General features: G+C 38.1%; 1 protein-coding gene across 1 annotated transcript in view; it reads left to right on the top strand.

The window, feature by feature from the left end:
• The window catches only part of LOC123240757 (zinc finger protein 658B-like), an 85,252-nt gene extending 75,327 nt beyond the window's left edge, over positions 1–9,925 (top strand). Inside the window, exons 8-9 of the mRNA XM_044668469.1 lie at positions 7,878–7,960; positions 9,491–9,925. Of these exons, the coding sequence (XP_044524404.1) occupies positions 7,878–7,960; positions 9,491–9,925 (518 nt within the window). The remainder of the gene's footprint in view (positions 1–7,877; positions 7,961–9,490) is intronic.
• The last annotated feature ends 3,337 nt before the right edge of the window (positions 9,926–13,262 follow it).

The raw sequence follows: 13,262 nt of genomic DNA, 5'->3' as shown, positions 1-13,262 counted from the left end.
CCTTGGTCAGAACTCCTCAATGAGGCTGTGAACTTGAATCAGAAAAAAGCCACATTTTTATGTATACTGTTACCTGAAATTTAGCTTTTCCTTCAGTTATTTAAAGAGATGGTTTTTAGAAGACATTTCTAGATTTCTACAGATTGCCCAATGGATCCATGATAATGAGAGGTTAAGAAAATCCCCATTCTAGGTCCATTTAAATAATAACAAAAAACTTTTATGATGCTTCTGCATCTAAAGTCAGGCTATAGCAAATGGCTGCTTAACAAATATCTGATAAAAAATGCTGACTCTCAACATTGTGGGAACCCATTCTTCCACCTTCATTTCTCTCTTCATGGTTTGAATAAATAGGAGAGGAGGAACAGTAATCAGTTTTATTATTTCAGGAATCAGTAACATTCAAGGATGTCACTGTGGACTTTACTCAAGAAGAATGGAGACAACTGGGCTCAGCACAGAGGGATTTGTACTGAGAGGTGATGCTGGAAAACTATAAGAACCATGTCTCCTTGGGTAAGAACAACTTTGCTCTGTAATTCAGAATCCGGCCACTGGAGTACCTTTGTATTATCATTTGTTTAGGATTATGGGGTGTCTTTGGTGCTTGACTGCTGGGCTTCATGTGTAGCTATATTGAAAAATAGATGTAATGTGAGGAGATGCTCAGCCATTTAAAATGAAAGGTTACTGCCACCTATTTTTAAGAAATACTTTTTTTATGACAGCTTTGTGTATTCATGAAAGTACATCTTCCCATCTTCTTTTCTTTCATCAAAAGTTCTACCCTAAACTCATTTATCAGACAGATTGAGGACATGAAAAGTTCCCACAATCTTAGCAAAAAGTTTGTCAGATGAACTAATTTTCCTTCTGTGGAAAGTGAATGTTAAATTGTAATAATTTCTGTATGAAACCTTTCTTAAACCTCAGGTTTTGAAGGTCAGCCAGCTTTCAAGGTAAAGTAATTTACTTCAGGGTCATAAGGCATCTCATTGGGCTGGCCTTTGTTAGTGGCATGGTGGAGACTTGCTCCTTATTTATCCATAAACAAGAACTTTCTTAGGTAAGGGAAGTCTACAATTAGACCTGAAAAGTAATTATTCATTCATGTTTTGGTGTCTCCTTGATAGGAAGTGGTTCTAATGAAATGCCCCAGGCTTCTATGATGACCATGATTCTGTTGATTGGATATATGATCATCATTTTATGATGCCCTAGTCTGGCCTCATCTAGAAGATTGTTTTCAATTCCTAATGCCTAATTTTCAGACAGAAATCACTAAAATTGGACTTGGAGAGGAGAACATCTTGGATAGTGAGGCACCTAGCAGTGGTTGATGGGGCTGGACATGTATAGTATAGAGAAGAGGAGATTTGGGATCAGCTTTGAGGAGGTCGGACATGATAGCTATCCCTTCTAGGTGAGTGGCTTTCTGTGGAGAAAGATTTGAATGTTTCGGTTTAACCTCAGGACAGAGCTAGAAGCATTAGGTAAAGACCATAGAGAGGCAGAGTCTGACCCAAGTTAAATGAAAAGGTCTTAACAATTAGAACTTTCTAGAAATGTAGCAGAGATAATAATTTCTTCTAGAATAGGCCTTCAAAAAGCATTCAATGAGTACCTATTGGATATGTTGTAAGTAGAATTATGATTTAGTTTAGATGGCCCGTGTGGTCCTTTTCAACTCTGAGAATCTATGGTGCTCAGAATTCTAAACTGGGTCTGTGTTTATAATGATTTCCATGTCTTTTCACATGATCAGGGTTTCCAGTTTTTAAACCAGATGTGATATCCCAGCTGGAGCGAGGGGAAGGACCATGGATATCAGAATCAGAAATCCTACAAGTTGTTTGTCCAGGTGTGTGAGTGAAGACCAGGCTGATGAGTTTCTTTCTAAACAGTAAATGAGGAAAATGAGGGTATGCCCTTCAATTGGGGAATGGCTGAACAAATTGTGGTATATGCTGGTGATGGAATACTATTGAGCTCAAAGGAATAATGAACTAGAGGAATTCCATGTGAACTGGAAAGACCTCCAGGAATTGATGCAGAGCGAAAGAAGCAGAGCCAGAAGAACATTATTCTCAGAGACTGATACACTGTGGTACAATCGAATGTAATGGACTTCTGTACTAGCAGCAATGCAATGATCCAGGACAATTCTGAGGGATTTATGGAAAAGAACGCTACCTACATTCAGAGGAAGAACTGCAGGAGTGGAAATACAGAAGAAAAGCAACTGCTTGAATACATGGGTTGAGGTGGACATGATTGGAGATGTAGACTCGAAACTACCACACCAATGCAACTATCAACAATTTGGAAATAGGTCTTGATCAATGACACATGTTAAAACCAGTGGAAATGTGCATCGGCCATGGGCAGGGGGTGAAGGGGAAAGTAAGAGCATGAATCATGTAACCATGTTAACTTTCCTAAAAAATAAATATTATTAAATGTTAAAAAAAAAAAAAGAAACAGTAAATGAGCTTCTCAGTTGAACGCCTTTGAAATGGAAATGATCTCTTTTCAAGGGCCCCTACTTAATTGAGAAGAAAGTTCTGAGACCATTAAACACAAAGAACATCCCTCATATGCTTTCATTTTTTATTTCCTGAAATGAAAGCTTCATCCCTAGAAGTCATAAGGAAAATGTGTAGCATGGACCTCATTGTGGGGGCCTTTGAATGACTCATCTGTAAATAATTCTTTGAGGTGGTAAAGTAATTAAATGATCTAGGCAGAACCTGTTGTGTGCAGATGCAAAGCATGGAATCCCTGCAAAGGTACAGGGAGAGCCTCACCCAGAATTCCAGAGGACCCCCCTGGAGAACTTTGGGTGAGGGGCAGTTGAGAAGGGTTGAAGACAGTTAATTTGTGGGATTGGATGTGAGCAGACACTCTGCTTGATTCTCCTGACTTGGGGTTTCTCCTGAGAAACCATTGTAGTATAAGCTAGTGATTTCTACTCATAGGGTTAGCCTATTTGTCATTACTATTCTTCATTAATATAATTATATAATTACTTAGTGATTAGAGAGTAAAATATTTATCAATAGCAAGAGAGCCAGTTTTAGTTAAATGCTTCCTCTCCTCCAGTGAAGAGGGGGAAGGGGGCATCAATTTAACAGTTCAGGGTCACCTTTCCTTTATCCTAAACCCTTCATTGATTTCTATAATTTTCCTTGTTAACTCCTAATATAACTTTTTACCTTAAAATCTGTGCCTGATAATTATTTGGGAAGATACTTACAATTCAGTCTGTATATTTAGTTTGAATCCTGTTGGCTGCCAGTTTAAAATCTCTTCTGCCCTCAACAGTTAAATAGCTAACTGTTATATCTCCTCTAACTGACCTGAGAGGAATATAAAGAAAAGGAACATTATTGGGGTTTCAGCCATAAGAGAAACTTACCAGAAGAATCTTATTCCTGTCTTCATTACCAACTAAAGCAGAAGCAGCTAGAGGGGGAGGGGTTTGAGAATCAGGAGTGTTTTACCCCCTCCTTTCCAGATTGTGGCCTGTCAATCTCTGGCTCTTGACTTAAAGCTATATATTGGCCCTGAAAACATTTATCTGCTTCTCCAAACTATCTGTTATTATCATCATAACAGTTTTGGCCAGCCAGCCTAGGATTTGTACTATAGAACCTAGTAGAGAAGAGATAAGATGGCTGACATGTTAAACAGAGCAATTGTTACCTTGGGGTGCTCTGCTGTTTTAATTTATGGGATTTGGCAAACCTGTGCTACATTTTGGTTTGTCACTGTACCCCAATTTTTTAGATCAATAATAGAATTTTATGACACTTATCTATGGCTAACAATTACACTTGGAGAGGCATTGGCTTATGTACCAACAGGCATAGCCATGACTGCCACTGGATATGGAGCCCTAATGATTTTAACGAAGATACTGGCTTTTACTTTTGGAAACACTAAGGTTACTGACCTGGCTATGGAAAAAATGTTGGAGTATATGAAAACACTAATAGAAATTAACAAACAAATAAGGGAAGGGAAAGAACTTGATGCTAGGACAATTATGCAGCTGGAAATCATAGAAAGCACGGTCACAACTAAGAAAGGGGGTAAAAAACAACAAGAGATTAAAAAAGACAACCCAGAAAAGCAAGAAGTTGCAGGGGCAGAGTCAGCTCCTGTAACAATACTTCCTATTACAGACAGAACAATAGTACAACCGGATGCTGGGATTATACATGTTAAAGGATATAAACCATTTACTGGAGGGGATCTAGAGATTTTAAAAAGGAGGTTCCCCCAGTTCTTTGAAAATCCACATAAGGCGATAAAAGAATTCAAACGGGCAGTCAGGCTGTATAATCCAAATTTTGAAGATGTGGAACTCTTATTAACAGAACTATTTACCCCGAGTGAAAAAGCTAAATTTCTGGCAGAAACAAGGAATAATCCCAACCTAGCATCATGGCCTGAGCAACATCTAGATCTAGAGCTGTCATCTCATGAAAACATGACATATCTCAGGAGATGCAGGGAGGACTTGGCAGAGGCGATGAGACTCCATGCCAAACGATCAAATGCATGGGGCTCATTTGAAAAGTTAAAGCAGGGGGAGGAGGAACATCCAAGCTTATATCTAGACAGACTGTTGGAAGCTGGAGAGACTATTCTAGGGTTCAGGGACATGACTGCTGAAGACAACATTCAGCATATCAGGAGGCAATTTGTAAGAGGGAGTCAAAATTACAAACATATTTTAGACTGCATTGCCCACAATGGGAGACCATGCCCATTGAGGAATTGAGAAAGACAGCAGCTTATGCCACTCAAAGGATAGTGACTCTAAAACATCTAGAAACTCTGAAAAAGATCGAGAGATTGCTGAGCTTAAAAAGCAATTGAGGGAAGCTCAGAAGGCCAGGGAGGTAGAAGAAATAAAAAATATGGCTCTGATGTCCACCAATCAGAGGAGCCAAAGCAGGCCTAGACAATCTAGTGGCAGTGTTAACAACAAAATTAAGAGATGTTTCCTGTGTTCAAAAATTGGCCACGTGGTACGGGATTGTAGATATAAGTCACAGATTAACTTTGGAAACAGGAATAATAACAATAACAACAGGAGGAATACACACTACAATTCCAGATACAATAATAACACCAACAATAATAACAACAGGGACAACAATAGTAGATACAGTGATAAGGTTAAGGCCAGATGTTGTGACCGTGATTGTGCCAAGTTTAGTAGGTCCCCAAGCTTGTCAAAAATGGAAGAATACCTGTCCCAAGGTGCTAGACCTCGTACATTATGAACCAAGGAAGCAGCCTTAGAGAAAGCAGTTGTTGCAAGAAAAAAGAAAGGCAGTGATAATGGTGTAGCAAAGGAATGTGAGAAGAACAAAATGGGTGCAGAAGATATTATGAATTATGGGTTAGAGGAGGTAACACAAAGTTACAAAGATATGACTGAGGAGGAGTTGCAAATGGAGGAGGATATAATAGAAATTAAGGAGAGAATTTATGGGAATAATTTATGTAAATAATTCTTTGAAGTGGTAAAGTAATTAAATGATCTAGGCAGAACCATATGTAGAAAAGTGTACATGGGCTGTGCAGCCATTCTATAGGCCAGGTTATTCTAGTGTCTGGAAGACCCACTACTTATCCTAATTGAGGTGTCAGTCCTTCAGTCAGAGAGTATTGGGAAAGGAACAAAGAGCATAAACTGATGGAGAGGACAGGAAGAGACTTTTTCCTGGATCCACAGACTTGGGGGAATGTGAAGTCTGGCTCTGGGCTGGCTCCATATTTTTAATCATAACAACAAATGATAATGAAATTAAGATGTGGTTTCCAGAGATTTTAAATTGGAAGAGTAATTCAGGTATGAGATAATCAGAGCCTGTATTCTGATGTCAGATTGCCTCCCTCATCTCTGTTCATTCTCTTGATATTTCTCCTTCACCATCTCTTTTCACATATATCCTTTTCTTCTCCCCCAAATACCTGTGAGTCCACTCAGTGTTTTGTTTTCCCTACATATGAGGCAACTCTTAAAAGCCTCCCTTTTTGCTCCTCAAACAGCTGTGATGCCTATTCTTTTTCTTGTTGTCAGCCAGGGAGTCCAGAACTGTCCCAACTTCCACATAAGGAAAAGGGATGTGCTGTACTGAGGTGTTTCAGAGGGCAGGAGAGAGCAGCCCATTGTGTGTGAGTTAGTAGAAGGCTCACCTTCCTTTATTTGTACTTCTCATATGCTCTGGAATACTACTGTGATGCATAAAGAAGACTTCAGATCATAGAATCTCAGGGCCCTTAACGATTATCTAGTACAACATCCTACCCAATATATGTAATAATATATTTGACATCCATGTTGAAGTCAGGATGACGGACAGTTACCTTCTTAGAATGTGGAATGAACCAAGCTTGGCAGGAGCTTGGCAGGAGCTAAGGGCAATTAGGCTTGGGTATAAAAGCCAGGAATTTGGAGCCATTTGATCTCAGAATTCAGATATTGGGTTGAAGGGTGGTTTGGGTAGGCCTTAAGTGAGCTTTATTCAACCAGCAACCAACTACAAATCTACTTCATCAATCCCTGTTCCTGAATTTCACTACCAAGAACAATAACATCTTAATCAGCAGAGTAACCTTGATTTAGGTTGGGCCTGTGGCCCAAGCAGGCTATTATCTTTCAAACCTGATCAATAGTACTTTCAAAGATTATCAATAATATCATTAGCTTTAATTAGTTTAGGACTTCCTGTTCCCTTTCTCCCAGCCATTATCCTACTCCTCCTTCCCTAAGTCTATAGTAATAAATAATCTTAAACTTACATCAGATTTGAACTTCATCAAGAATCCTAGGGCTCTAGTGAATCATATCTTGGGATAATTTGAGGGAAGAGGAGTATTACATCTTGCAGAAACACTGATCAATCCGCGATCAATCTCAAGCATTATCCAAAGGCACAGGGCTTCAATTGAGTATAAATAAATGTACAATTCTAACAATAGATTTCTTGCTTAGCTGGTAGCCCTGGGGATACTGTTATCCTCTGGAGTTTGGGATTAGCAGATTCAACATATTCAGACAACTACTGCAGTGGGTGATCCTTTTGGGTTCACTATCATATCTTAAGTGTCTCACATAAGATTCAATACCCATAATTAACCCTGCTCCAGATCCACATTACAACCTTGTTATAACATATAGGAATTTTTGTTTTTTTAACATTCCCATTTATCCTATTGGAATGCTTCTAGCAATGGCAGTTCATTTGGTGAAAGAGTTCCATTTGGAGACAACATTAATGTTCTTTCTCATTTTTATATTGAGCCTAAATCTGCTTCCCTGTGATTTGTAGAGAAGGACCTGATTTGCATTAGTAGCTGTTCCTTAACACAGGACTTCCCTAATGAAATCACAGGTTGCATCTCTGTCCAATTGGTACTCTTAAGAAATTTGCTTATATTCAGCCCTTACTGGGATCTTAGGGATGAATTATTTTCTTTTCTTGGATCTTCCAAACTACTATTTAATGAATTCCCCAACTTTGAAATAGACTAGTCACCAGACTTATTAATAGTCTATGGATTTCTCAAATTTCCTGTTTTTTTCCTTTCTAAACATTTAAGCCTTTCTCCCCCAAATACTAACAGTTTTTCCTTGAATGCATTTTCAAATGCTTTAAGTACTCTAGAATCTTTTCCTAGCTCCTCATATGTCTTAGACTTCAATTCCCTCTTAACAGTGTTTATGCTCTTCTCAGGTTGATTATCTTTTTTGCTCAGGAGAAGTCAGAATCATAAATTTAATATAAGCAATTTCTTTTGTTGCCACACGGAGAACTAGGAATTGTGATACTTTTTTGTTTTTTTTTTTCCAGATTCTGTTATTCTGAAGATGGGATGTGACAACTTGGAGTCAACACTAAAGGAGGATATTTCTCTGAGAGAGTCATCAAAGGATGTAATCACAGAGAACGATCCCTTTGCTTCCTAACTGGAAGGAGCCTGGGAATACAATATCTGGTCTAAGAAGGAAAAAGGTCAGTGGAATAAACAATTCAAGAAAGTAACAATAATTCACCAAAAAATAACGATAGACTGACTTTTCAAGAATGTAATACATTTGGGAGGAGGTTTCATCTTGTGTCACTCATTGCTCCACCGCAGAGTTCCAACAGGAAAAAATTCTCCATAGATATGATATACTTGATAAGGATGTCAAGCAATTTTCATACCAAAATAAATGTAATCAAATTCCTTATTCTATTTGTAAGTATAGTAAATGCAAGAAGCCTTCTAGTTACCACTCAGATCTTATTGAAGTCAATAGAATGTCTACTGCAGAGAGACTATATGAATGTAAAGAATGTGGGAAATCCTTCACCAACAACTCAATACTCAGGAACCACCTGAGAATACACAGCAGTGAGAAACCTTATAAGTGTAATAAATGTGGGAAAACCCTCAAGCTGAAGTACTCTTTTTATGAACATCAGAAAATTCATTCTCTGACTAGAGAGAAACCCTATATATGTAATATTTGTGGGAAAACTTTTAGTTATAATTCAGGACTCAGAATTCATCAGGGAATTCATACTAAAGAGAAACCCTATAAATGTAATGAATGTGGGAAAGCCTTCAAGCAGAGGTGGTATCTTATAGAACATCAAAAAATTCATAATGGAGAGAAGCCTTTTAAATGTAATGCATGCGGGAAAAGGTTCACCCAAAGGACATTGTTTATTATGCATCAGAAAATTCATACTGGAGAAAAACTATACAAATGTAATGACTGTGGGAAAGCATTTCCCCATAGGGGCCTACTTATGAAACATCAAAGAATTCATCCTGGAGAAAAACCATTTAAATGTACTGAATGTGGGAAAGCCTTTTCCCTCGAAGGAAATCTTACTGTTCATCAGAAAATTCATACTGGAGAGAAGCCATATAAATGTATTGAGTGTGACAAAATCTTCAAACTAAAGGCCTCTTGTTATAACCATCAGAGAACTCATGCTTCAGAGAAATCTTATGTGTGTAATGAATGTGGGAAAGCCTTCAAGCAGAAGTGCTATCTTAATGTCCATAAGAGAATTCATACTGGAGAGAAGCCTTTTAAATGTACTGAATGTGGGGAAATGTTTAGGCATAGGATATCACTTATTGTGCATTAGAGAATTCACACCGGAGAAAATCTATATACCTGTAATGACTGTGGGAAAGCCTTTCCCTATAGGGGAAAGCTTACTGACCATCAAAGGATTCATACCAGAGAGAAGCCTTTTAAATGTATTGAATGTGGAAAAACTTTCAGCTGTAAACAATTATTTATTGTGCATCAAAAAATTCATTCTGGAGAAAAACCATTTAAATGTTCTGAATGTGGGAAAGCCTTTGCACATAGAGAAATACTTACTGTACACCAGAGAATTCATACTGGAGAGAAGCCTTTTAAATGTGCTGAATGTGGGAAAGGCTTTGCCCGCCCTAGAAAGCTGGCCAAGCATCAAAGAATTCATATTGTGGTGAAACTCTGCATCCGTATGAATGTGGGAAAGCCTTTAAGAAGAGATCCAGCCTTAAAAAATATGAGAGAATTCATACTAGAAAGAAGCCTTTTGAATGTCCTAAATGTGGGGAAATGTTTAGTGATGAGAAATTTCTGCATGAGAAAAACCATTCTGTGGATGAAAAAGATTTAAAGTGTAAGAAATGTGGCAAAATCTTCAAGCAAAGGTACTATCTTAATGTTCATCAGATCATTCATACTGGAGAGAAACCTTTTGAATGTACTCAATGTAAGAAAACTTTCAGCCACAGGGCAGCTCTTAGTCGACATAAAATAATTCATACTGGAGGGAAGCCTGTGAAGTGCACACAATGTGAGAAAGCTTTCCGCCACAGGTCATCATTAACTCGACATTAGAGAATTCATACTGGAGAGATACCTTTTGAATGTACTGAATGTGGGAAAACTTTCATACTCTGAAAAAATCTGACTCAACATCAGAGAATTCATACTGGTGAGAGACTCTTTGAATATACTCAGTGTGGGAAAGTTTTTCACCAAAGCTCAAATCTTAGTATACATCAGAGAATTCATACTGGAGAGAAACCTTTTAAATGTACTCAATGTGGGAAGGCCTTTTCTCTCAAAGGAAACCTTACTGCACATCAAAAAAATTCATACTGGAGAGAATCCTTTTAAATGTACTTGGTGTGGGAAAGCTTTCCGTCAGAAGGGTTATCTTATTCCACATCAGAGAGTTCATACTGGAGAGAAGCCTTTTGAATGTTCTCAATGTAGGAAAGCCTTTGCCCTGAGAGGAAATCTTACTGCACATCAGAAAATTCATATTGGTTAGAAATCATGAATCTTTCGTGGGAAAACCTTCAGCAATACCTCAATACATTAGAGACATCAGAGAAGTCATAATGGCAAGAAACCATATGTAGTGAATGTGGAAAAACCTTCCACCAAACAAGAAACCTTTTTCACACTAAAAAATTCATACAGAAAAAAGCCTTTAGTATGGTTTGAATGTTGGAAAACTTTCAGTCATAGGATGTACCTTATTCTAGATCAGGGAATTCATACCACAGCAAAACCATGTAAGTGTAATGAATGTGAGAAAACCAGGAAGAGGAAGCATACTCTAAACCAGAGAACTCATATTGCAGAAAGACTACATATATGTATGTGAAAAATGCTTCACTAACAACTCAGTCCTTAGGAAACATCAGAGAATCCAAAGAGGGAAACCCTGCTACTATAATTAATATTGGAAAAATCTTCTCAATATCAGAAAAGTTTTCTCTGAATTATATGTTTCATTCCTTGGGAAGCATCAGGAAATTCTTGGAAGAATCCCCACAAAAAGAATGGGAAAGCCTTTCACTGGAATCTGTTGGAGGCTATCAGAGAATTCATATGGTGAAAAATGATATTAATGTAATAAATATAGAAAACCTCTAAAAGCAATTCACTTTTCAGGGATCAGGAGAGGATAAAACACTGTAAAATAAAACTTGTGTTTGAAGGAATATCACAAAGTCTTTAGCACCAGCTCAACTCTTAGGAAACATCTTTTTATCAAAAACTTGTGTTGTTTATTAGAAAATTAAAATTGAAGGGAAAACTTGACTAATGAAATATTGGCATGTCCTTCACAATTCATCAGATATCACAGACTTTGTGCTAATTATTAATGATGGGAATGTAATGGTGTAGGGCAGGGGTCGGCAACGTATGGCTCTTGAGCCATATCTGGCTCTTTTGAGGGCCAGATATGGCTCTTTCTGCAGGAGCCATAAAGTCAATTTTTTTCAGGTGCTGTTACAGGAGCGGCACTGTGAGCACTGTATGGCTCTCATGAAATGACATTTTAAAAAATGTGGCATTTATGGCTCTCACGGCCAAAAAGGTTGCTGACCCCTGGTATAGGGGAAGCTCAAAGAAGACTTTTTCATTGCTGGGTACTGTAGATTCAGTATGTTAGTTTGTGTAACTAGGTGATGTTTACTGCTTTAAGAGACAAAAATAACTTTGTTTTCCTTTATGCCTCTAGTTGCTAATGTTAATTGCCATCATGTAAAAATAATATCATGTTAATTAATGTGCCAAGCATGTTGCTATGGAATCCAAACTAAATGCTAAAGCTTTAAGGTTTCCAAAAGAATCTCTTTAATGAGAACACTGAGATGTACTAAAGAAACTGTTAAAATGTAAATGTCTTTAGAATAAAGAAATAAAAGATAGTAGAGAAATTGCCCAAGATGATTTTTTTTCTTGAGATATGAAAATTATACATAATCTGGAAGTTTCTTTGTGATGTATATTAATTGATCCTAGATGTGTTTGAGTTCAATTTATATGTGCTATTTCATTTTGTACTTTTGTCTGGGATAGAACTGTAAAATGTTATGCCAGACATGTGAAATAGATTATTAATTATTTGATTGCTCGGTAGTTCAAAGTTTTGTTAATCATAGCATTAACCAGTGTAAGCAAGTTCCTTGGGATGATTCACAGTTATTTTGTGTGGGACTCTTATACTTGCTAAGTGACCAAAAATGAAACTCGATAGCAACCATGTCACTTGAAGGAGATAAAAAAGATGGATAAAGGTTGTTTCAACCTGGTCATGAAATGCTTTTTCCTAGCGCTTGGTTCTGCTGGTTCAGGAAATGCTGAGTTGAGGACTTCTTAAAGGATGTTCAGAGCATGACGTCTAACTTCGTGACCCCCTCTCCCCCATTGTGGACTAGGGAACACCTAGTCTTTTTGTAAGACTACAGTATAATTAGAGATCAGTTACAATTTTTGGTTTAGTTTTGATCGCTGGATCCTTTTGGCACCCTGTATGACCTTCTATACTATATAAAAAGATACCCTGACTCTTAGCGGTATCTCTGGTGTTATAGGTAATTTATAATCTATAGATAGACTTATGTAGTGAGTAAGTAAAGGCAGACCAACTTGGCTGGCTGAGAACATTCTCAACCCAGAATATTAAAAAAAAAGTTTGTCCAGAGAGCCTGAGTTGACAGTTTCCTGCTTTGGAGGAGAGGTGTGAAGCTGGGAGCTGCAGTTTAACTAGACCTTGGACTATTGAGATCTCTAGAGGAGGTGGATCTGCAAGACAAGGTAGAAGAGGAAGATCTAGGTAGAGTCGGGATCTTTCCTGTAGTTGGTGAACAGCTTCAGGAAGTCCTGTACTCCCCAGCCCTTGTGGATTGTCTTGCTATGACCAGAAGTGATCCTGAGTCTCATCTTCACCTGAAAGTCATCAAGGACGTTGCATAAGATTCCCAAAGCCCTGTCACACTCGGCTAAGCAGTTTGCTGTCTGTCTGTTAGATAGCTAAGGAGAAGCCACCCCAGCTGCTACCATTCTCTGGCAGCTGGTTCCCTTAGAAGTTAGAAACCCCTCTCCCTCCAATCCCACCCTTACCACACCATTAACATCAACTTTGTTTAACTTCCTTGTCATTCTCTCTCCCAACCATCAAGAACCCCCAGAGAGTTAACAGTATCCCTGGCTGTTGTGAAGGTTGCAGTTATTGTTATTTCTCCCAACCTGTTTCCCATTGCCCTTGAAGCTTTATTTGTTTATTTGTTACTCCTTTCCCCTGTGGGGTTTGTGTGCCTCGCAGTGTATCTCCCTGTGTATTAAGCATCTTCCCTGTCAGTTGTCATTTGTGAGCTGCCATTCTTTCAGTTACTTCTTTCACTGGTCATTTCTGAGACCCCTAATAATAAGG

The sequence above is a fragment of the Gracilinanus agilis genome, chromosome 3 (genome assembly GCF_016433145.1).
Source record: "Gracilinanus agilis isolate LMUSP501 chromosome 3, AgileGrace, whole genome shotgun sequence".
NCBI classification, from domain to species: Eukaryota; Metazoa; Chordata; class Mammalia; order Didelphimorphia; family Didelphidae; genus Gracilinanus; species Gracilinanus agilis.
The sequence above is the reverse complement of the archived record's forward strand: the minus strand, read 5'-3'. Positions and strand labels throughout refer to the sequence as shown.